At 41.6% G+C, this 22757-nt stretch overlaps 1 protein-coding gene across 2 annotated transcripts in view; it reads right to left on the bottom strand.

Annotated features, from left to right (window-relative positions):
* Positions 1–22757, bottom strand: part of megf11 (multiple EGF-like-domains 11) — a 152387-nt gene that overhangs the window by 39837 nt on the left and 89793 nt on the right. For both annotated transcript variants that reach the window (XM_037540084.1, XM_037540085.1), the window contains 8 exons: positions 22064–22310; positions 18636–18756; positions 17958–18094; positions 13962–14174; positions 9498–9672; positions 5977–6097; positions 1509–1672; positions 1229–1331 (listed from right to left, as the gene is read on the bottom strand). In XM_037540084.1, coding sequence (XP_037395981.1) covers positions 1229–1331; positions 1509–1672; positions 5977–6097; positions 9498–9672; positions 13962–14174; positions 17958–18094; positions 18636–18756; positions 22064–22310 — 1281 coding nt within the window. The remainder of the gene's footprint in view (positions 1–1228; positions 1332–1508; positions 1673–5976; positions 6098–9497; positions 9673–13961; positions 14175–17957; positions 18095–18635; positions 18757–22063; positions 22311–22757) is intronic.

Genomic DNA, 22757 nt, shown 5'->3' with positions numbered 1-22757 from the left:
ACACGCAAACCCCAAACTGGGGCCTCCATACCCCTTTCCTCCCATATCCCTTATTTCAGTATGTCCTTCCAGGACTGTGTTTCTGTGCACGTCCCATAAATCACCACCATGCAGCATGTATCTCTTTACATGCTCCGTGTGTCTCTTGGGCCCATTTGCACCCCGGTGAGTCCATTAGGCCAGGCAGATGTCCGAGACCGTGGCAGGATTCAGAGCGTGAGATATTTGAACGGCTGGCTCACTTCTTACCGCTAATAAAAGCAGAATCCTTTCCCAGAACAGGTGCCTGGGTGGAGGGAGGCATAGCCCCTGCAGGCATAACCTCTTCAGCACAAGCTTTCTACTGAACACAGGAGATGAGTCTGTTTGTCTCTCTGGCTCTGCTAACACGGATATACAGCCCCAGTGTCAGCCACTTTTATATCAGAGAAGGGTTTAGCACAGTTTGAAAGCCTGCTCTGTGTGCGCCAACATGGCTGTTAGATCCTTCCTGATTGAGCACCGGGTAATTATATGGCATGTTTAAAACAGGCAGCTATTATACAGTTCTGCTGCTCAAAGAATGGCTATATTGTGCTGCCTTCAGGCTGACTAACGGAACTGTTAGTGGCAGTTTTTCAAATTTACTGTGATTAGTTGTAGTTTATATTGTCCATCATTGGCTTGAATGCCATACAGAAAATCTACAGATCTGTTCTAACAGTGTTTTGGCAGCAAGAAATCTAAGCTGTATAATGAATGATATTATGCAAACCGCATTAGGAGTTTATTACAATGCAGTAATTGTGTCAAATAAAGTTTTAACTTTATTTGACACAGTTCAGTTTAATGTTTGAAAAATGGCAAATCGAACAGGACATTTAACTGGGGCCACATCTGTACCTAGACTTTAAGGTAAAGGATAATGTGAGGGATCAGTTAGCAGCAGAACAAATTGCTATAGTAATGTTTAACAGAAGCTCAGTGCAAATCCATATAGTCATGAATACAAATTTGCCAAATTTTCCTTACACTAAGAATTCCACAGACCTTACTGATATCAGAGAGGAATGAAAATGATGCTTACACCTGTTGCTACAGGCAAGCTGGTTTAATTCTCCCTACATGCTGTTGGAGCCACTAGCTGTTGTATGTGTGGGCTCTCCTGTTAGGTTTAGCTATCATCTATCAATTAATGACAGTGTTTATTGGCATAAAGTGAGTGCTGCCATAGCATGCTGTTACTCACCTGTCCAACCTGCCAGACAATGGCAATAACCACTGACAGGGTCACATCCGTCGGCATGGTTACAGTCACAGTGTTCTCGACAATCCAACCCGTAGGTGCCATCCTGACACACATGCGCACAAACAAATCTATATCAGCCCAACGCTGCCATGTCAACATGGATATTTTGTGGCAGACAGAGATAGCTGTCTCTATAGCTCGTGAACACACACACACACACACACACACACACACACACACACACACACACACACACACACACACACACACACACACTCACAGGGCAGGGTAGCTGGCAGTGTTCGCCCCTCCAGCCCGGTGCACAGGAGCAAGATCCATCCATGGGATCACAGGCCGCCCCGTTAACACACACACAGGTTTGGTTACAGCCCAGACCCCATGTTCCACTGGAGCACAAGATAGAGCAGTCCACACCCTGCCAACCTGAGACGTCAGACACAGTGAGTGATAGAGAGAGCAAGAGAGAGAGAAAATGAATCAACTGACAAAAATGTATAATCCCATTAATGCCCACATCTGAAATGTTATATTTCCTTTGGTTCCTATGTTCTCTTATCTGACCTGAGCACACACTTGAAGAAATGGTTCAAATCAAATCAAATCATGAGGCTAAAAGGTTTTTAAGCACTTAATGTATCATATTATACTCAGTCTTTTGGTCACATGTGATGACTGATCTACAGTGCAGTTTAATAGTCAGAGGCCACCATTAATCTATTTTATTTAATTTCTGGTCCAATCGGCCATTAAGGACAATTCTTTAATCAGAATATTTAAAGGCAAATTACACAGATGCAACTGCCAACTAAATGTGATAACAACATTTCAGTGTCTATGCTTTGCTATTTTTACAGTTTCCATTCTTTTTGTGAGAGTTGCTTTCAGCTTTTCAATGAAATCTGCAGGGATACCAAGAAGTTCAGTCTTTAAATTGACTGCATTTTCCTGCTTTTCATGATCCAAATAATCCTATACATATTCACTTGAGGTCTGGACTCAGAGGTAGTCAGACCATTGTTCTGAGAACACCAGCAACTCCTTTGCTTGATTTACATTTCATTTCTTTGTCTATTTCCTTTTCTCAATATTCTTGGCAGCTGCAGATTCTTTCAGACTCAGTGTTGGGGCTTCTCAATGTGGAAGGAGGGACAGAAACACCCGTGCTTTTTCAGATCTGAAGCATAAGTGGAGCTTGATTTTCTCCTCGCTCTAAAAGATGAAAGGGTATAAAGACCATATACCTCATGTATACTGTATAAATATTTTACCATTTAGACAAAACAGTGGACGTTCTACATGTTTCCTTATCATGTTACAGTCAGATGTGGACATGAATGATTTAACAATCAGCTTGTTTTTACAATGAAATTCATGCAGTCACTATACAGTGTTTTGACGATAAATGCAGTTCATGGTAACACTTTACTGTAGGGCATGGTAATGAAGGCTACATGACACCTACATAAGCACTTCATGACAACCGACACAAACATACATAAACATTTATAAACACTTATTCCATAAGTCGTTAGTTGTCATAAAGACTGCTTTTGTCAACTTTGATGTCAAGCTGACATAACAACTATGTCAAGAGACATAGATTTTTGGTGGCATTAGGTTGTGTCATGACATTTTCTGAGGTGAAATGACATAGCATGTTATGACAGCTGACTTAGTGGCTTTGTGTTTGGTATGTCAGGGTGACACAGTGCTGATGATGTGATACAGCTCTTAGTTCTTAGTGTGTTAGTGTGTTCTACCACTGAGGGTAGTACAAGCAGTAACCTGAGAGGCAAGGACATATGGAAGGACATTTCAAGAGAGAAGTGGAAGACCTAAGCCAGTGTGCTTGGAAGGTAAGAACTAAAGAGTTGTATCTTCTTCCCTCAACAGGATCTCAACAGAGGAGTCACTGAAAAGTACTGAAACTTGCCTCCTGCACCATTGTTTTCTCTTTAATGAAGAATGAGTAAAGGGTTACAGAATTTGCACACGATGAAATAAAATTGTACAAAGAATTTAATAGACTTACTTCCCTTTCTGTGTAGTCTGTTTTCTTTGATGAACGCCAGGCTTATTCGCCCAAACTCAGTGCCCAAACTCACTACTGCGCTTGTGTAGGCCTTGAAATTAACACTTTTGTTCAGTTTAACCAACTGCCTCATTTTGTAAAGCTGTATCACATCATCAGCACTGTGTCACCCTGACATACCAAACACAAAGCCACTAAGTCACCTGTCATAACATGCTATGTCATTTCACCTCAGAAAATGTCATGACACAACCTAATGCCACCAAAAATCTATGTCTCTTGACATAGTTGTTATGTCAACTTGACATCAAAGTTGACAAAAGCAGTCTTTATGACAACTGACGACTTATGGAATAAGTGTTTATAAATGTTTATGTATGTTTGTGTCGGTTGTCATGAAGTGCTTATGTAGGTGTCATGTAGCCTTCATTACCGTGCCCTACAGTAAAGTGTTACCCAGTTCATCAGTGTTCTAGAAGAACCCTATACACTCTGAAAAGTGTATGTTATATGTCACAATAATGATAACATGATGCTATGTTTTATTTTATAGATGTCTGAGGACTTGTATTGTATTGTATTGTATTGTATGTCTGAGTATTTGTAATGATCCCTAATGTAAATGCACGCTGCTGCCACTCATCTGCGACAAAATGTGCTGTTAGGGTGACATAAGATCCAGTGGCAGTGGATGTCCATGCAGCACATTACAGCCGTCCTACCCGTTTACTTTAGTAATTTTATCACAATGGTTTTGGTTTCGTTGTAGAGCGTCCAGTCTTTCTTCAAGACTGGATGCTGAATCTCGGCTCCAAAGTGTGCAGCATAGCGCGAAAGCCCTGGTGCTCAACGACTGAGAAGGAGACTGCAGGTCACATTGCAACGAAGTCTCGTCTCGCAGTTGGTTTCCTGGAACGTTAAATCTGCAGTGAGAGACTGTGTCTCTCTAAAAAGTTGTGAAGATGAAGTCGCTTCTCTTTTGAACTTTCCCGTTCCACCTTGCAGCAGTTACATTCGTTGCCTCATGCCGAATTAAAGGTGGAAATGGAAAACTCGAACAAGAACCTGGCGAATGAGAAGCGACTTCCGCCTCGTACAACAGCCAAAAGTTGAGAGACATTTCACCAGAAACTGTTCGAGTTTTGAGGAAAGGTTTTCTGGCGAAGATGAAAGAAAAACTATAACAGCTGAGCTGAAGCTTAAAGCAGAGCAAAGTAAATCAGCGTTTTCGTTTATATTTTTTAGCCTGACTATACTAGGACATCACCACACACTGAGACATACTGGACATTAAATGTTGTGGCTCCCAAGGCGGTTTGACTTTGTTGAAAGGATAAAATGGCTCTTCTTAACATTTGGGTTGTGACTCCTGATCTAACCTGGCTTTTAATGCCGAGGGAGCCGGTCAGATTTCTTGCTCATCCAGTTTTTGTTATGTGCCGTCACAGACTGTCCAGGTGCTGCACTACCAAGTTCCGCCTTTTATGTTCCGTCAACATCACGTTATAAATTAAATACTTAGAAAATCGACTTTAGACATTTATGAATCGATTCAGAATCGCTCATGTCTGCATCGCGATGCATCTGAAAATCGAGTGTTTCCCGCACCCCTATTACCTATCATCCCTAGCGCAAAGAAAAGCCCCGTCATTCATTCTCTTTCAACTTAATACACATTACCAGATGAGATGAGTTGAGAACACAACTTGTTAATTAAACTCACTACAGACGACACTGTGTGGCTTCCTTATTGCGCAAATGCGTTTGCTCCAGTCTATAATTGAGTCCAATCGATAGGCAAGAGCTCAGGAGGGAAGAAAGGGGAAGCAAGGTCATATCTGATAAAGGCGTCGGGAAGACCTAAGCCTCCTGCTGCCTGCGCTGCACTGTGGTCAATGAATGGAATATATGCATGGCTTAAGACTAGGCATAAGAGGGAGAAAGAGAACAATAGAGAGAGATGGCGAGAAAGAGATAGAGGAGGAAGGCCCTGGAGAACACTGGCGTTCAGCAGGATGGTGAATTATGAATGGAATGTAGATTAAAGGTGGTGTCTGTAATGAGCCTGTGCCGGGGCTGATGGGAATGGGCTTGCAGCCTTGTTGCTGCCGTATGGCCTAGCGGTGCTGAGCTCCGCTCACCATGAGTCCATGTTTATGCAGCACCAGTGCTGTCCTCAAGCATGGTCGACTGCGGTCAGCCAGCTGCCATGAACTCGCGCTGCTCTCAGGAGTTCAGGCCATGCTGTTGTGCTTTTTACATCTAAATTAACTTCTGCATATTATTCAAGCAGATTATGCACAGACCTTAGATTAAAGGACAACAATGTTTCATAGTGCATTGAAACTGGAAGAGAAATAAATATGTGTAATATGCAAATTCCCATATATTCAGAAGCGAGCATGTGCTATTGAGTGAACACGTTGCAATGAACAGGTCGATAATACAACATCTACAAATCTAGATGGGGAGGAATTCTCACAACATCAATGACTGTCTTACAGCAGAGTAAGAACGTGATTAATTTGGCAATGGCTAATCAATTGTAATGATTCTGATTAAGCAAAGCATTGATTGGATTCGTGTGGCTCAAGCTATAACCTTGTTTGGGCTTATGCAAATATCAGTAATCTATTATGATATTATTAATCTAGTATGAGACAATTTAAATGAGAGTGAGCATGAGGGAGCGTACCTTCTTTGCAGATGCAGGAGCCATCAATGGGGGAACATGAGGCCTGATTATGGCAGTAGCAGGTGGATGTGCAGTTAGTTCCATAAAATCCAGGTGGGCACGTGCGGGAGCAGTCATCTCCCTGAGAAACACATACACGGAGAAGAATAAGAAAATATCCAGCATCAAATGGTCAGCAGGCTGGCTGGCTCGAGGCAAACTAGTTCACTGTCAAGAAACTGAAATATCTGCAGCACAGACCCAGCTCCTAGGGAGAACAATAATAGTGCTAATTAATAACATTCCAACTAAAGTCACTCATTTCATCTTATTAGTATCAGACTCTCACTGAACCTTCACTGAGCATTACCAAACTGCAACCAGCATAAAAATCTGTATGCAATCTCTGTGTAAGACCCACACCAAATCCACATGGTCAACCCTTCCCAGAGAGGGGAGTGAGTGAGGAATTGGCCCTTCTCTTCATCCCTACAGCATGTGGGAGCTGAGGAGGCTTGGAGCTCCAGTGCCAGAGCCAAGCTTCCCCCCTCCCCAATTTTAATGAGCCAGCAGTCTGAGCAGTACCCGGTCTCTCAGCGCCTCACTCAGCCATTACCGTCCAGCGACTGGTGACCGAGACGCGCACAGAGCCCTCAAAGCCCCGGCCCCTGCTGAGCCGAGGCCCCGCGCAATTCTCTGAGCTTTACTGGGTTCCTCTCTCCTCGAGTTGGTCATCACGAGCAAGTGGCTCTCTCATCCCTGCCTCTGACTGACAGCTGACACAATGATTTAGCCTCCCAATTAGCAGAGCAGCAGCAGGGAGCAGGGCGGCTCCTGCCTGCCGCTCGCCAGCGCCGGGGATGGAGCATGCTCATTAGCATCCCGAAGCAGGTTTGAACGCAAAGCCTGGATGAGACATTCCACAGGGCGCCGGGGGCAGCGAGAGAGACTCAAAGCGAAGCTCTCTCTCTCTTTCTTTTTCTTATTCTATTGCGCCGTCTCTCAATCAATCTCTTCTTCACATGCTTTCACTTCTCATTGCCAGAGCGCTCTACTCTCTGTCGTTTCCTCCTCTTCCCCTTGGTCTTTGTCTCACGTATGCTGCCGTTCCATCTGCACCCATTCTCCCCCACATGCCCACATGAAAAGCTTACATCTGCGAATTAATTTTTTATCAATCTACGGTGCGATTATCTTTGTTCTGCTGGAAAGTGACAGCTTCCAGACTGCTAACATTGGCAGTTCTCTTGCAGGAGGTTGTGGAGACGTGAAAACTAGTTTGTGAGGGCAGCAGCAGCACGTGCCAGCTGAAAAGTTTGTTGGTCTTGCTTCCAGCACACCAGCAATTTGCTGGTGAGTGATCTGGTGGTAGAAGCATCTACCACCCACAAATGAACACAGGGATTTGGAGTCTCCTCTGAACACACTAGGTTAGAGCACTCATTGAGGAGCTAAGGAAGAAACTTCTCATAGGGGATAAAGCAAGTCTTCCATTTAGAGGAAAGCTGTTCTTGGCTCCAATGGATTTGTTAAGTCTTAAGTTGTTACAGAATAGAGCAGTACAGTGTGTGAAAAAGTCATATCACTTTACAGGACATACTGGAAGAGGAACCTGGCTTGCGGGATTAAAAAAGTATGGCACAGATAAACATAATGGATAAATATAGAGAACATAAAAGGCACATATATACAAATGAACACCCTCTCTCAAATTCAGATTCAAATTTTTTTGTTGGCGCATAAATAACACAATGCTGAAAATGTGTGAAGATAGAGTTGGCTTGAAACCCTTGTCAGTGGTGTGAAAACAGCTTGCAGAGTCATGGTATGAACAGCTCACAAAAACAACCAATTTGTATAATGTACGGTGTGAGCTTTGGTGGCAGTCATGTGAAATCTGACACTGTGAAGATGAAAAGATTGAAAGCTGCCAGAATAACGAGAACTGCATATGATGAAGTGTAATGGTAGGGCTCAGACTAAAATGGAACAAAGCACTGTGAGATTTCAACTCTACTGGTCTTTCCTAAGGAAAGTGAGTGGCTGAGAATACATTTCCATGTTTTCCATTCCATGAGTGCTACCATCAACCTTCTTTAAGGTCACATCCAAACTCAGTATAGTACCAGCACCACCACTACACATATCAATGCATAAGAACTCAGAAAAGACGCCTGGGGCTATTACACATCCATTATTCTTCCAGACCCAGGCCAAATAGTTCAGCCCTGTTGTCCCAGACAACTGAGCTGAAGATCTTGGGAAACGGTGCGTGGTGTCCCCATTCCATCGCATGGTGGCTGACTCAGCCCCTTTGGCCAAAGCTCTTCTAGCTGTGTTTAATGGAACTGGCACACGGCCCCTCAAATCCAAGACTCAGAGCAGGTGGGGAAAAAGACGATGCAGTCTGTGCCTCTGCTCACTGGTTCAAATCGCCACAGTAGCTCTGCCACCAGACAACACGGCGGCTTCAGCCAAGGTAAAAGTTGGCAGACACATCCGCTCTGTGTTTGTCTTAATCGGGCCCACTGCTTCGGTCTTTATCTCCAGCATGGAGTCTATTTCTTCTTCCCTTTCGCAATACTCTCCACTCTCTCTAGCGTAAAGTATCTTGGGGAAACTGTTCACCAAGTTTGTCTTTCTTTCTTCTTTTTGTTGTATGAAATCAAAGGAAACCACATTTGCTTTTTGACAAGGTTCAAACCGACAATAGCGTGCAACATCTCGAAAACAAAACAAAAAAACTCTGGGTCACTGGCTTATATAAACCTACTTCTTAATCTATTCTGACTACCCATATTTCATCCCCTACTCTTCTTCTCAGCCTCAATCTCTTTTCCTTGTCTGTTTAGCAGAAGCTGGTGGAAGAAAACTGATCCAGGACCTGCTTTGATCTATGGCTCTGATTTGTGTAACATGCACCATACACTGGGCACTTTATTATTAATGCCAGAGGGAGTCTAGTCTAGGAAACATAATCTATTTCAGAGTCCATGTACCTGGCTCTCCTTCCTCCATTTGGCAAGGTCTTTGTATTAAGCCAAACCTGCCGTGTAATAGGGCACATCCATTATGAGGCAGCATTAAGCGCCCAGTGCCTGCTGAGCTTAAAGAGTCTCACCTTGTTCTCAGCCTCCCTGCGAGAGACTGCAAGTGAGTGAGTGTATCTGTGTGCGTGCACGACCCTTTTAAAGAGATCATTTTCAAAGAGCTAAACTTCACTTGCTGACTACTGCCTCAAGTGAGATGACATGAAAATAACTTTGAAGAACACACTTTGTGAGATGGCGTTGCGTGCCAAATCTCCATGACAATGCACCTTTTTTATTTTTGATATTGCTCGCCCAACATGCCATTACCCTTAAAAAAATTATAGTTTTTTTATGTATCAGAAAAGAAAGGGAAAGTAAGTTCTTCCTTTTTTCAGAAGCAATGTAATCTGCTCTAATAGCTCAGGTGTCAGGTGTTATCTTACAGTATTTCATCATAGGGGCTTTCGACATGATTAGGCCAGCAATTTGGATGATCAGGTCTGGACTCACAGTGAAGCCAGGGGCGCAGACACAGGCCCCGCTGACCCCATGGCAGTCTGCTCCATTGGCACAGTGGCACTGCAAACTGCAGCCCTCGCCGTAGTAGCCTGGGGGACAGGTCTCATTGCAGTACAAGCCAGTCCATCCTGCGGCACAGGAGCACTCCCCTGAGAGAGGGTGACAGCTGAGAAAAGGACAAAGAGGAAGAGGGATGAGAAGATGGACAGAGAAAGAGAAAAAAAAAAAAAAACACAGCAGCATTCCTGACAACAACAGAGTAAAAGTTAGGAACCAAGGCTAGGCACAAGTTCATCCATCCTGCTTTCTGTGCTCTCCATTCAGATGGATGGGGCATCCTTTTTCTCCTTCATACTGTAATGAGCTCCACTGCCTTGGTGCCCAATCCACCCATATCAGAACATTAACATTGCATTGGCCGTGAATGTGGCTTAGAAATAATGAATGAAGCACAGGTCACGATAAGGAGCAAGTGGTACGCTACCGCTGAAAGGTGTTCAAAATTCGACTTGCAAGTTAAATGAAGTAAAATGGCTCTCTGTGCTACACCCTTGGGTTAGGCTGTAAAGTGATGAGGGCGGAGCTGGCTGCTGCCTTCGATGCGAAAGAGCTTTATAGTGACTTCCTCAACTGCTGCTCAGATTAAACTTGCAATTATCATACTTAAAAAAATGATTCTTTTTGAGTGCTTGCACAAGCTGTTACTGATTACAGTGGTAAGAGGATTCCTTCCAAACATAACTACTCTATCACCACTTCTTCGTTCTGCATGAAGTTGGAGGCTTCTCACTGTCCTTTGAAATGAGGCACTAATGCCAGAGTTTTGAGGGAAAAAAACGATGTGACTGCATGGAACTCATTTGTATTTAGCAGACCTTTTAGCATGACCTTTCAAGGACCAGTTCAGCATCACTATTTTTCCACAGCAGACGAGTATTTTATTAGTATACAGTGCTTTGTAAATGTATTCAAACCTCTTGAAAGCTATTAACATTTCTTGGATTACATACATACACATACTTTTCTTGGGAACTCCTATATAGTCAGAAGGGTCATGACAGCTGGTTAAGATGGATCTAGCAAACCTGACAGAACTACTGGAAAATAACCTGCTTCATTCTGCTTAGAAACTGACGCTTGGGAGAATATTCTCCTTTCGACAAGGCAGTGATCCAAAGCACAAGGCTAAAGCCACACTGAAGTGGCTCAAAAACGAAAAGGTGAATGTCCTACATGGGCCCAGTCAAAGTCCTGACCTCAATTCTACTGAGAACCTGTGGCAATATTTGAAAATTGCAGTCCTCAAGCATCATCCAACTGACCTAAACAACCTACTACAAATATTCTCTCCAAGGAGAATGGAAAAAAAAACAGTGTGCAAAGCTGTTACATTCTACAGAACTGTGCTCTTCCTGATCTACCAAATATAAATGTCTGGAGATGCATGAAAGCAATATATTTCAGATTTTCAATGGCTTTAAAAATATGATAACATAATTTGGCTTTGATAAATGTTAGAGCAATGGTAACATTAAAGTATATCACAGTAATAACTGTTCACAATAAAAATATTAATTGCAAAAGTATGTGCAAGCATCATTTGTTCAAATATTATCACAAGGCACTATATAGTCTAAGTGATAACACGAATATGACTGTAACCTGAACATGCATGACTGTTAAACTATGACCACTTAAGAACTTACAGTGCTGTGAAACATTATCTCGATTATTGTGCAGTCTATTGTCACAGCTTTTCGATCTTTAAATAAAATGGAAGATTAGACCGAGAAGCATTTTTTCAAAGACAAATTATTATTTAATAATATAGAAGAAATGTGACAAAGTAATTGCCTCCTTAGTTACTCAAGCAACTAATTAGGTCAGTTTAACTGATAATGACATTCAGCTGAATGAACCCAGGTAGGCTTGAATGCAGTCAGCCCTGTTGAATGTAAACCTTACTTGTATTGAAGTTTACCATCTGACTGATGAAATCACATCAAGCTATGATTGAAAGAAAGCTGTTAAAATATATCAGTATCAAAACAGCGTTGTTGAATCGACTGTGCGCTGAAAAGGTTTTTGCCCCGATTTGATTTCTTCCCTGCTAACTGGTCCCTTTCAAAGGTTTCAGATCATCCGACTCATTTTAAGATAAATAAAGACAACAGGAGTAAACATAAAATGCAGCTTTTAAATGATCGTTCTAAGACAAATAGTTATTCAAAACCCATGTTTGTCTCCCATATGAAAAATGATTTGGCCCCTAAACCTAATAACTGGCTATGCCACCCTTGGCATTAACAGCTGCAGGCAGACATTGTCCTTTAGGATTTTCTGCTTTCGTCAATTACGACAAGCCGTCCAGGTCCTGCTGAAGCAACGCAGCCCCAGACCTACACACTACCACCACCATGTTCGACTGCTGGTATGATATTCTTATGGTGGAATGCAGTGTTAACTTTATGCCAGATGTAACAGGACCAATGTCTTCCAAAAAGTCACACCTTTAACTCATCAGTCCACAGAATATTATCCTAAAAGTCTTGGCATCTTGGGGATGTTTTTGGCAAATATGAGACAAGCTTTGTGTGTTTTTTTCTGGTCAGCAATGGTTTGCAATCATGGAATCATGTACACTGACTTTAACTGCAGGCCTCATTGCCTCAGATCTTCGTCTGGGTTGCTTGGTGACCTCCTGGATGAGTGGTTGATGCGCTCTTGGTGAAATCTTGATAGACTGACTGGTCCTGGGAAGGTACACCACTGTTTCAAGTTTTCTCCATTTATGGATACTAGCTCTCACTGTGGTCCGCTGGTTCCCTTTCAAGACTGTTCGATTTCAGTGATTTCTCTTTAGAACATGGCATTTTGTGCTGCTTTTTGAGACCTTCTAGCCTGCTTCACATTGCCGGACAGGTTCTATTTAAGTGATGCTTAGGCTCAACAGGTCAGTCAATTGACTTTGGTTATCTGGTTGATTTAGCAGCTAAGCTTACTTTTTGACACAGAGCCACGTAGGGCTCAACTTCAAAAAATGAAATCATTTAAACAGCACTTTATGTTTACTTGGATTATCTTTGTCTAATTGTAAAAGGAGTCTGATGATCTGAAACATTAAACTGTGACAAATATGCAAAAAGAGAAGAAACTGGAAAGGGAGAAATACTTTTTCACAGCAGCTGTATTAACACTGGTGAATCTTCCCAAGAATGGCTATCCTGTCAAAATTGTCCCCAAAAACACAGTCACTAAATAACTGCAGGTCTCTGTAGCCTCAGGTAAGGTCAGTGTTCATGACTCTACAAAAAGAGATGCACTGGGCAAAACAGCATTCATGGAAGAGCAGTGAAGCAGAAAACACTGCTAACCAAAAGAAACATCAAAGCACACCTCACATTTATAAAAACACCCGCACAATCCCTTCTGGATAAATGTCCTGTAGACAGTCCAAAGTGTAACTCCTTGGATGAGGAGTTCATGCCAACCCACAAACACAAAGATGGTAGCAGGTGTAGGGATGTTTTTCTGCCTCAAGACTGTGACAACTTGCTATTATTAAAGGAACCATGAATTCTGTTGTTTACTGAAGAATATTGAGTGCCTGTTCATCTGTCCAGGATCTGAGGCTAAAACGTAATAGGGTTATGCATCAAGACAATGATCCAAAACAAAAAAAAAAACAAATTAATGTTCTGAAGTGGTCAAAGGCCTGACTTGGAGCCAATAGAGATGCTGTGGCAGAGCCTGAAACGTGTACTTCACGCTCCAAAAGTGACCAATATATCTGAATAAAAGCAGTTCCGCAAAGGAAAATGGGCTCAAATACCTCCACAACAACATGAAAGGCTAATGTCAAATTATAGGGAATGCTGGATCCAGTCAACGCTACTAAAGGACATAACATTTTTTTTTAATTTTATTTAAAGGGGGCAATTTTCACATGGGTGATTGACATATTAAATGTCTTTATTCCCTAATAAATAATTGTTTAAATCATGTGTTTGTTAAGGTTATTTTTCTCTAATATTACATTTTATTTAACTACTTAAAAGATTTGAAACATAATAAAGAAAATCAAGATACTTTTTCAGAAACTATTTCACAGCCCTGTAAGTGAGATAGTGGAATGACATGAGCAATTATAGTTCTGGCACATTATAAGAGGTGTAGTGTTGGAAAAGATGTTCTAACCCTGCACAGCATCACCTTATTTCCCTAATGAGCTTTCTGCTTTTACAAGGAAGAAACCTGATTAGTGCAATCGGGTGCTGTGGGGCATGGCTGGAACAAATACCTGTAGACACCGCAGATGTATATGGCAGCAGTTGAGCTCCGAAGGTTTATAATGTATATAATATCTAGTTCGCTAGAACAATGTCTAATTTAGGTCCCAGTTGTGATCCTTAGAGTGATTCAGTTCAGTTTACGAGTCTGTGTGAGTGTGCTTACCTGAGTGTATTTGTAGCATTACAGGGGCAGTACTTGTCACAGATGAGGCCATATAACCCTGGGGGGCAGAATCTGTCTTGGCAGTGAGGTCCTTTAAAGCCTGTGTCACATAGACACGCCCCATTGATATGGTAACACTTGGCCCCGTTCTGACAGTCGCAATGGAGCGCACACTGTGGGCCATACGTGCCTACAGGGCACTCCTCCTGGCACCTGGGCGCATCAGACACACTTTATTAAAAGTAGAGCACTTCGTCACACTCTTAAACTTTAAAAGTATTAGCTTTGAGTGCTATATTACCTGATGTTATTACTAGGACCTCAACCATTAAAATAAAGCATCATGGTTAATCGCATTACAGTTCATTGCAATTAATCGCTTTTGTTGTTTTGCTCAATTTTAACCCTAAAGAAAGTTTTTAAATTGAAAAAAGTAGTGGATTTTATTACAGCTATATTGGTAGACAAAAAGTGTTTATAAAGTATTTATTAATTTATTACTTTCAACGATTCAACATTATTTTTATCCTGTGATTAAACATAATTCAGATTCAGATTCCTTTATTGATCCCAGGGGGAAATTGCAGTTGTTACAGTTGCAGCCATTTATGTAAGAATAAACACTTTACTAATAATTTAAGACAATATAGAGAATTTACAGTATGTACACCAGATTTAAGTACTCAAGAATATAGTAAGGTGGCGGTGATTTTGATAGTAATATGAAACGTCAGGTATAGAGCAATTACAATTATTTAAATAAGGTGAATGCACTTTCTACACACTTCATGTTACAATCGCTGTGCATTGACCTATCCATAGATCTCCTGCGAGCAATGTCTAATATCGTCTGCTGAAGGCGTCCTCTGTTCCTTTGGTCTTATTAAGAGATCCATCAACAGAACTTGCCATTTAAATACTGGATTTGAACCAGAGAACTACAGCAGTGGAGTCAAGTTGCAGCACTCAAGCTGCTAGGCTTTAGGCTGTTTAGGCTGGAGCTGGCACCAGACAAGTCGGCTTCTTATTTTAATTCGCGACTCCACCTTGAATGATACAGGTGCCAAAATGTAACCGCAGTAACATTTAAGGTGCTGCAGCACTGAAGGAGCAATTTCAAATAATAAGCTGAAGATCAAATTAGGAAAATGCGTTAACAGCATTTAAACGATTAGAGTCATTAACAATTTATTGTCTTCGCATTAATAACTCACTTTGAAATACTAGTAATACAAATTTAATTACATAAGACTTTATGCAATTAATGGTATTCAATTTACATTTTCTATGGACAGATTCCAATCTGTAATCCTGACATTTTAATTGTTTAAAAGACGCTGATAACCAGAGCAGCTTGCAATTAAGCCTACAATTGCAGAGGCAGGCGACTATAGCGTTTGGAGTCTTGCCCAAGGACCCCTATTGGTGTAAAGTGGTTTGCTCGCCCAGGCAGGGCATCGAACCTCCTGTCTGCTGCACAAATGCGCTGTTGCTTGACAGCTTAGAATTTGCACCTCCACATTACCCCTTTTATCACCTGTGATAACTATAACTTCTGAGGGTTAATACACAGTGCCCTGCTGCGCGCTCTTACTCAGTGACAGTGAAAGACACGGAGCCCATTAGAAAAATCCCAGTCTGAGACAGTCATATACATGGTTTGGCAAAACTAGAGGTTGTAAGTCAGAGCGCTGAGCTGCTTTGGCATTTAGTTGTGCTCATCACTGAGCCAGCTTCCTTCTCTAGAGCAGAGCAAGGTGAGACCACTGTCATTAACTACAGTGAATACAATTAAACTGGGGCCTGTTCTCTGTATGGAATAGCAAAGTGACTTCAGGAGAAAGGACTTTTACAAGAAGTTAAATATACAATCCTGGCAGAGCATCAATCTCGGGTGTCCAAAGAAGCCATTAGGAGACAGATAAATAGCTCAATTAAATTATAAAATGGACTAGTTATGTTTCACGTTTAAATTACAGCGGCACCAGCCATATCGGGAGAGATGGGTGTTATTGCGAAGGGGAGTGGGAGTGGAGGGAGGGGGGCTTCTAACGCAATCTCAGATTATTCCTGCTGGGTTAATTCACCTGTCACAGTTCAAATGAATGAGGGCAATTTTGCAAAATATTAGAGAAAAAGAAGGGCTTGTCCTGGAAGTGTTTTCATCCAGCAGAGAATCGCTTTAGCGAGCTAATAAACCCTCAGGATGTCACAGGAAAATGAAGAGACCCAACCATTTCAATTGACTCGTAATACAGCTTAATTACTGGTAATTAATGGGCAGAAACCTAACAGAGCAGTGGAGAGTCGGGAGTGGGACTGATAGACACAACAGGGACAGATGAATATTAACACAAAAGTAGTGCAGGTAAAACTACATTACACTAATGAGTAAAGAAACACACCAGACCATTGACGTCTGCCTGTTAAAAGCATTAGGTCATTCAAATAAATGAACGTCACCATGAAATTCGGACACATTTTCTTCCTCAATGTGACATACTTGCATATGGGAAGTATCTCTGAGCAGGACATGATTTGAGAGGATTTGACTGAAGCATGAAAAGCGCGCATCTGTTTGTTTTCCAGAAAAGCCAAAATTGAAATCGAAAACACCTGAATAGACAGATTTTATCAAAAATTAAGTATTATGACATTTAAATGTGCGTTTTTGTTATTGTTTCTGAATCGTTATTTGTTGAAAGCTTTAGTTTAATATGTTTTTTTTCCCATTTTTAAGGTCGGAGATGAGGTGACGTGCCGGTTAGCAGGCTAGCTTTTTAGCATGCTTTCACTTTTCTTACACACAGTAAGCAGTTAGAGATAAAGAGATAGTCTGGTTATCATTAAAATACATCCACGAATGAAAGTAACTAGTTAAAAGTGTGAGAAAATGGACTGTGCGCGTGTGCACAATGCCCTCCATCATCAGGTGACCTGCCTCAGAGCCTCACACAGCCTTGAGATAATCTTATTTGTGATAACATGAACAAAAATTGGCAGCATAAACCAACTGAAACAACCGATAAGTGATTATTTTACAACCCGTCCAAAAACCAAAAGTCAAACTGAGCGGGTGAATCAAGTGACAAGACACAGATAAAAGATAAGGCAGAGACTCCACGTTCCACCTCAGTGGCTTCTACGCTCATACGTATATATATATATATATGTATATATGTCGTTGCTGTCGGGACAAAAGCTTGTACCTCCGTTTCTGTCGTTTTTCAATTTTTCAAAAATTGACATAATTTGAAGTTATGTTATGTTAAAATTTCACGATGAAAGGACCTGAAGAAATTCTCCAAAATTTCCTGGAGAAAATGATTTCTCTCCTCTCCTATTAAAAAGTTAAAAACTTTCTAGAGATAAAACATTTTGTTCGGACATGGACAGTTTTCCCATTGACCGCACTGTGTCGTCTGCACTGTGTATATTGTATTGTTTTGCATTTGTGTTCTGATGATGGTCCTGGAGGAATGTTGTTCCGTTTGACCGTGTACTTGTATAAAGGCGAAATGACAATAAAGCCTCTTAAACCTTGAACCTTGAGAGCAGTGACTGCGGAGAAAGGAAGCATCTCCAGCAGGCTGACAACTGCAATAGCTGACAATTTTGATGGCAAGTGTTCTTGCGCGATGATGGGTGGGGAAGAGGAGAGGGGGAGGGAAATCATGCTACGATATTATGGCTATCCCTTGTCCTATACAAGCTGACGTAGCTGAATGTCATTAGGCGTTTAGTAGCAGGCAAAAGTCACCATGCTTTGATCAAAGATTACAGAGAAAAGGGAATTTTGTCTTTTGATTGAAATGACACAATAGATTGTGTTTAATATGATCAGGAAAAGGTCCATTTGATTTCTTTCATGTGAACAAAATGAAACATTATGATAGAGGTGCTTGAGTCAATTGTTACTTTGTAGTTTTAGGTTCAGTTTTCTTGTTGAATGATATGAATAGAAGAAATAATGCCAGAAGAAATGCTGCTGTATACCTGCGTCCGGTGTAGCCTGCCATACACTGGCACTGGCCGGTAATGTGGTCGCACAGTCCCCCATTGCGGCACGAGCAGTCCTTGCTGCAGTTAATGCCATATTTGCCTAACGGGCAAGGCTGGGCACACACGGACCCCTGTGGTGCAGTAAGAAGGAGAAGAGTGTGTGTGAATTTTCGAGGATAGAAGAGACTAATCCATACAAATCCAATCAAGTCTATCACTAAAGCCTCAGCGTTTTAACGCAAAGATGATACAAAGCCAGCGTTAATGAGGCTCAGAGAACTGCATATTTCATTTTTAATAGTAATAATAAGCACTGGTTTCTTTGAGATCCTTTACAGACGACCGACATTTTCTTTCGCTCTTAAATTTACTCAGTATCTCTCCTACTCAGTCACTCACCCCTCCCTCTCTCACTCCCTCTTTCCTTTCACTTAACCCCTCATTTAGCCCCCTAATTACCCTCTCTCCCCCTTTTCCCTCTCCCTCACTTCATCTCACATCATCTATCCCTTCATCACTCATCCACCCGTTCCCTCTCCTTCACTTTCCCTCCACCCTTCGTCTCATCATCCATCCTCTATCCTCACGGCCCTAATCCCCTCCCCTCTCCCTGTTGCTTCCACTCATTCACTTTAAGTCTTTCATGTGCTGCATGTTTGCAGTGAGCCTTACGGTCCAGCCAGCTGGGCACGAGCACTCTCCGGTGATGTGGTGGCAGGTTCCTCCATTCTGGCAGGGGCAGCGCTGCTCACACTGGGGCCCGTGACTGCCCGAGGGACATCGTTCTCCGCAGCTGCCACAGCACAAGAACAAAGACTGCTCAGACTGCGAGTGCCATTGCACTGGGTTGCAGCATAAAACGCAAGACTTCAACGACTATTTTATTTTTATTCTTTGTCTTGATTTAACCCCTTGGACCCTATCCTCATTATTCAGTTGTTAATTTTAAGACTAATTATTCAGTAATTACTATGAATTATTCAATAACTATAGGAACTAATGTGCGCCATGCAGTTGTGTTGAATTGAAGTGTATGAAAAAATGGATATATTCAAACAAGGACACAGTGTCAATGATATGAAGCATCACAAACTATTTGAGTGCTAACAGCAACCCCTTGTGGAGAATGTTTGACCTGCTAAACGTAAGAGAGCATGTGAGTGAGTTGCAAGTAGGCTGGAGCTGATTTGCTAATAGATTCCATTTGTCAGAAAAAGCACAATCAATGGCTTTAAGTTGCACCAATGTAATTATATTTCTCTTTGACTTCTTTTAGTATGTTTTCTGTAAAGCCCCTGAACCTTGCAGGCCTTTTATCAGAACCAAAAGAGAGAGAGAGAGAGAAAGCCACTCCTTTAAATCTGCAGCCAGAAGAGTTCTGTCATACACCCCTGTTTTCAAAAGTAAAATTATTTTTTTGCAAGCTGAGCATGTAAACCGGAATTTCGTATGTGCTACCCTGATTTATTTTATCAATAGAACATGAGTGGGAATGTGTTATCACAAAATAATGATGTTATTTGTGATAACACACAACCTCGAGTGTTCTATTGTTCATACGCAACAGATAAATAAATAAATAAGAAATAAATCATTTGGGCCGTGAATGTGGCATTTAATGTTTTAATTCAATTGAATTAAAGTTTATTTGTGTAGCGCTTTTTACAACAATGTTGTCACAAAGCAGCTTTACAGAAGTTTGAAAACACACAGTTACAACAAAGATCCCCCAGTGAGCGAGCCAGAGGCGATGGTGGCAAGGACAAACTCCTTCAGTCTGGAGGAAGAAACCTTGGGAGGAACCAAGACTCACAAAGGGGAGACCCGTCCTCCTCTGGTCAACCAGTGTTTACAATTTAATGAGCTAAATACCAAATAAAAGCTAAGAGGACCTCTGTTTGAAGACTGGATGGTAAAGCTTTAGAAACTGCACTGGTAGAGGTGGTCTCTGACTGAGGCGGTCTCTGGCTGAGTCTTTATGAGAAGTTGGAGCTGTTAGCTGTTCCTTCCACCAAATTATAGTTCCTTAACAAGCAGCTTGCTCCTCCGTCAGAGTAACGAACTCCACTCACTCGCTGCACAGAATGCTGTGAGCCTCGCCTTTTGATTTTGTTTATTCAGTTCATTTATGGTTAAGTCCAGGTTGTTTAGGTGTTCTTATGTCACAGCTGCCGACTGATAAGCTTGCTCAGTGGTAATGACAGTTTCAGAATGCAGTGTAGTCTCATCTTCAGAGTCTGACCAAATCAGCTGTAGGTCAAATGTAATCTTAAAAGTATCCCATTTACATTCGAGATTTAGCGCGTTATGGCGAAATAACAGCACAGTTAGAACGCTTCTCAGCCAATCAGCTTGCGGGGCAAGAACTAACTGTTGTATAACATTTACATTTACGCCATTTGGCTGACGCTCTTTTCCAGAGCGACTTACAATTTGATCATTTTACATAGGTAGGCCAAGGTGGTGTTAGGAGTCTTGCCCAAGGACCCTTGTTGGTATAATGTAGGGTGTTTGCCCTGGTGGGGATTGAACCCCAGTCTAGAAGGCAGAGGTGTTAACCACTACACTATCCCAACCACCCCTACTAGCTACTACTAACTAACTAACACTGTATTAAAGATGGAGATGAGGCTTCCTGTCTTGCTGGATGCCCCATGTGTTTTTCAAATTAAGTGCAAAAGCTCATTCAGAGCACAGTTCACATCAGTATGTGCTTACTTACTTCAATAGCCCCATGTTCCTCGGCTCTCCAATCACCGTTTAGCAACCCGTGCTAGATGCTTTTCAGCTCTTTTTCAGGTCTTTAGCTACATGTGTGGATATATTATCGTCAGGAGACGCACCCGGTGAGTTTTGAAAGATACCATGACAGAGTGGAGGGCTGTGATTTCTACTCATCTCCAAAGCCACAAGTAAACTTTACAAATGTCAGCTTTGGATTCCTCTGCGTGGTAAACCTGTGTGATTTCCAAACACACCTGTTTTCCTCCATTTGCTGAAAGGTTAGTCATTTTATTTTTATTACATTCATAGTTGGTAATATGAACTAGTTTGACTGAACAATAAGCAGTGTGACCCCACAAGTGAGCCTGAAAAGCCAAAGTGGAGCAGAATGTTTGGTTGAGCGCAACTTTGCTTAATTAACTACCATGTTATCTATGCAATATGTTAGTTAACTTCATTTAGTAAACAAAGCAAGCAAACTTCAAGACCAGCAGAGAGCGCAGTACTAAGATAAACTATTCCCTTTACTTTCATTTATGCATCCATAGAAGACAATCTGGGGCTATTAAACCACTGTAAACAGATATTACATATTCATGAACAAAGTTAATAAAAGCAAAAAAAAGTATAAATAAATAATATAAATAAAGACAAAGTCTACTGATGTTAGATGTGCTTCACATCTAAAAATAAGAGGTACTGTGACACTGAAGTAACAGCATTGATAATATGCAGAATCACTTGCGATACTACAGTGAACTACATAGCAATACATATCAATAGCATTGCTGTCATTTCAAAACCTGTCCTTCACGTTGTGTGAACATTTCATTTTTCATAATAAAATCAATCAATAAAAGTGGTACAAAATTACTTGGACTAACATCTTGTTTTATTAACATACACTGAAGCTTAAAGGGTCCACATAAAGCACAATCAAACCCTCACTTTTTTGGAATACAAATAAAGGAGCCCATATAAGCAAACTAAGTTTCTGTAATGTTAAGAGAGAGAACTTATTTACATATATCCACCGATTCAGCCTGCAGCAGCTTAGCTCATTCATGACCTGCTTTAGCTCTGAGAATGCTGGCAGAATGCAAGGCAGCCAATCGGAGCTAATGTATATACTTAAAGGCACAATGACAAAAACAGCCTGTTAAGGGATATAGAGAGTTTGGAAATAATAATAATTGTAAAAATTAATTATGATCATGTTGCCAGACCAATGTTATAAGTGGATTTCAATGGAAAAATAAAATGCATTAAAAATCCTTAACATACTTTTACCTTATTTTATAAAGTTACTGTTTCAAAGAGACGGTTCTGCTACGACAGTGACGATACATATGAGTCATATAGGAAAGGCTACTTACACAGCACCCATGTACCCTGGTGCACAGATGCACTCCCCAGTCTCGTGGTGGCAGGTGGCACCATTAAGACACTGGCACTGCAGCTGGCAGCCCTTGCCGTAGTAGCCCGGCTCACAGTGATCCTCGCAGCGCCAGCCTTGGTAGCCATCGGTGCAGACACAGGCTCCGGTGATGGGGTTACACAGAGCTCCGTTCTGGCACTGGCATCTGTTACTGCAGTGCGGCCCCCAGTATCCGCTCTCACAGCCTGAGACACAAGGGAGAGGGAGAAGACATCACAGAGATGTCCAAAGGGGAATGCTGTCATTTATGGGCCTATGCCACTAAGAGAAATGAGAAGCTTGATGTGTAGGGACAGGCATTCAATAGTTTTTTCACAATAACAACTCAGTCAAGAGGCATGAGGTCAGTGAATGTGCAGTAAGACAAATGCAGAAAAATCATAGCACAAAACCAAAGAATAACATGAACATGACAGAAATTCAATCCTGCTCACACTAAAAGAGCACAGAGCCTCAGTGTCTCCAAACCAAGTTCACAACTGTAAAATTTTGGGAAATCTTTCAAGCTGAGGCTCTTTCCACGAGGGCAAAGCATGTCCATGAAGTCATAACTAGTTTTGAATTCTAGCTTTTAAAAAATAGATTGAATTTTCCGGGTTTAGAGTATGGCACTTCTTCTTTCTCCTTAGTCT

Source organism: Pygocentrus nattereri, chromosome 7 (assembly GCF_015220715.1).
Source record: "Pygocentrus nattereri isolate fPygNat1 chromosome 7, fPygNat1.pri, whole genome shotgun sequence".
In the NCBI taxonomy this organism is placed as follows: domain Eukaryota; kingdom Metazoa; phylum Chordata; class Actinopteri; order Characiformes; family Serrasalmidae; genus Pygocentrus; species Pygocentrus nattereri.
This window is presented reverse-complemented; position numbering and strand designations above follow the sequence as displayed.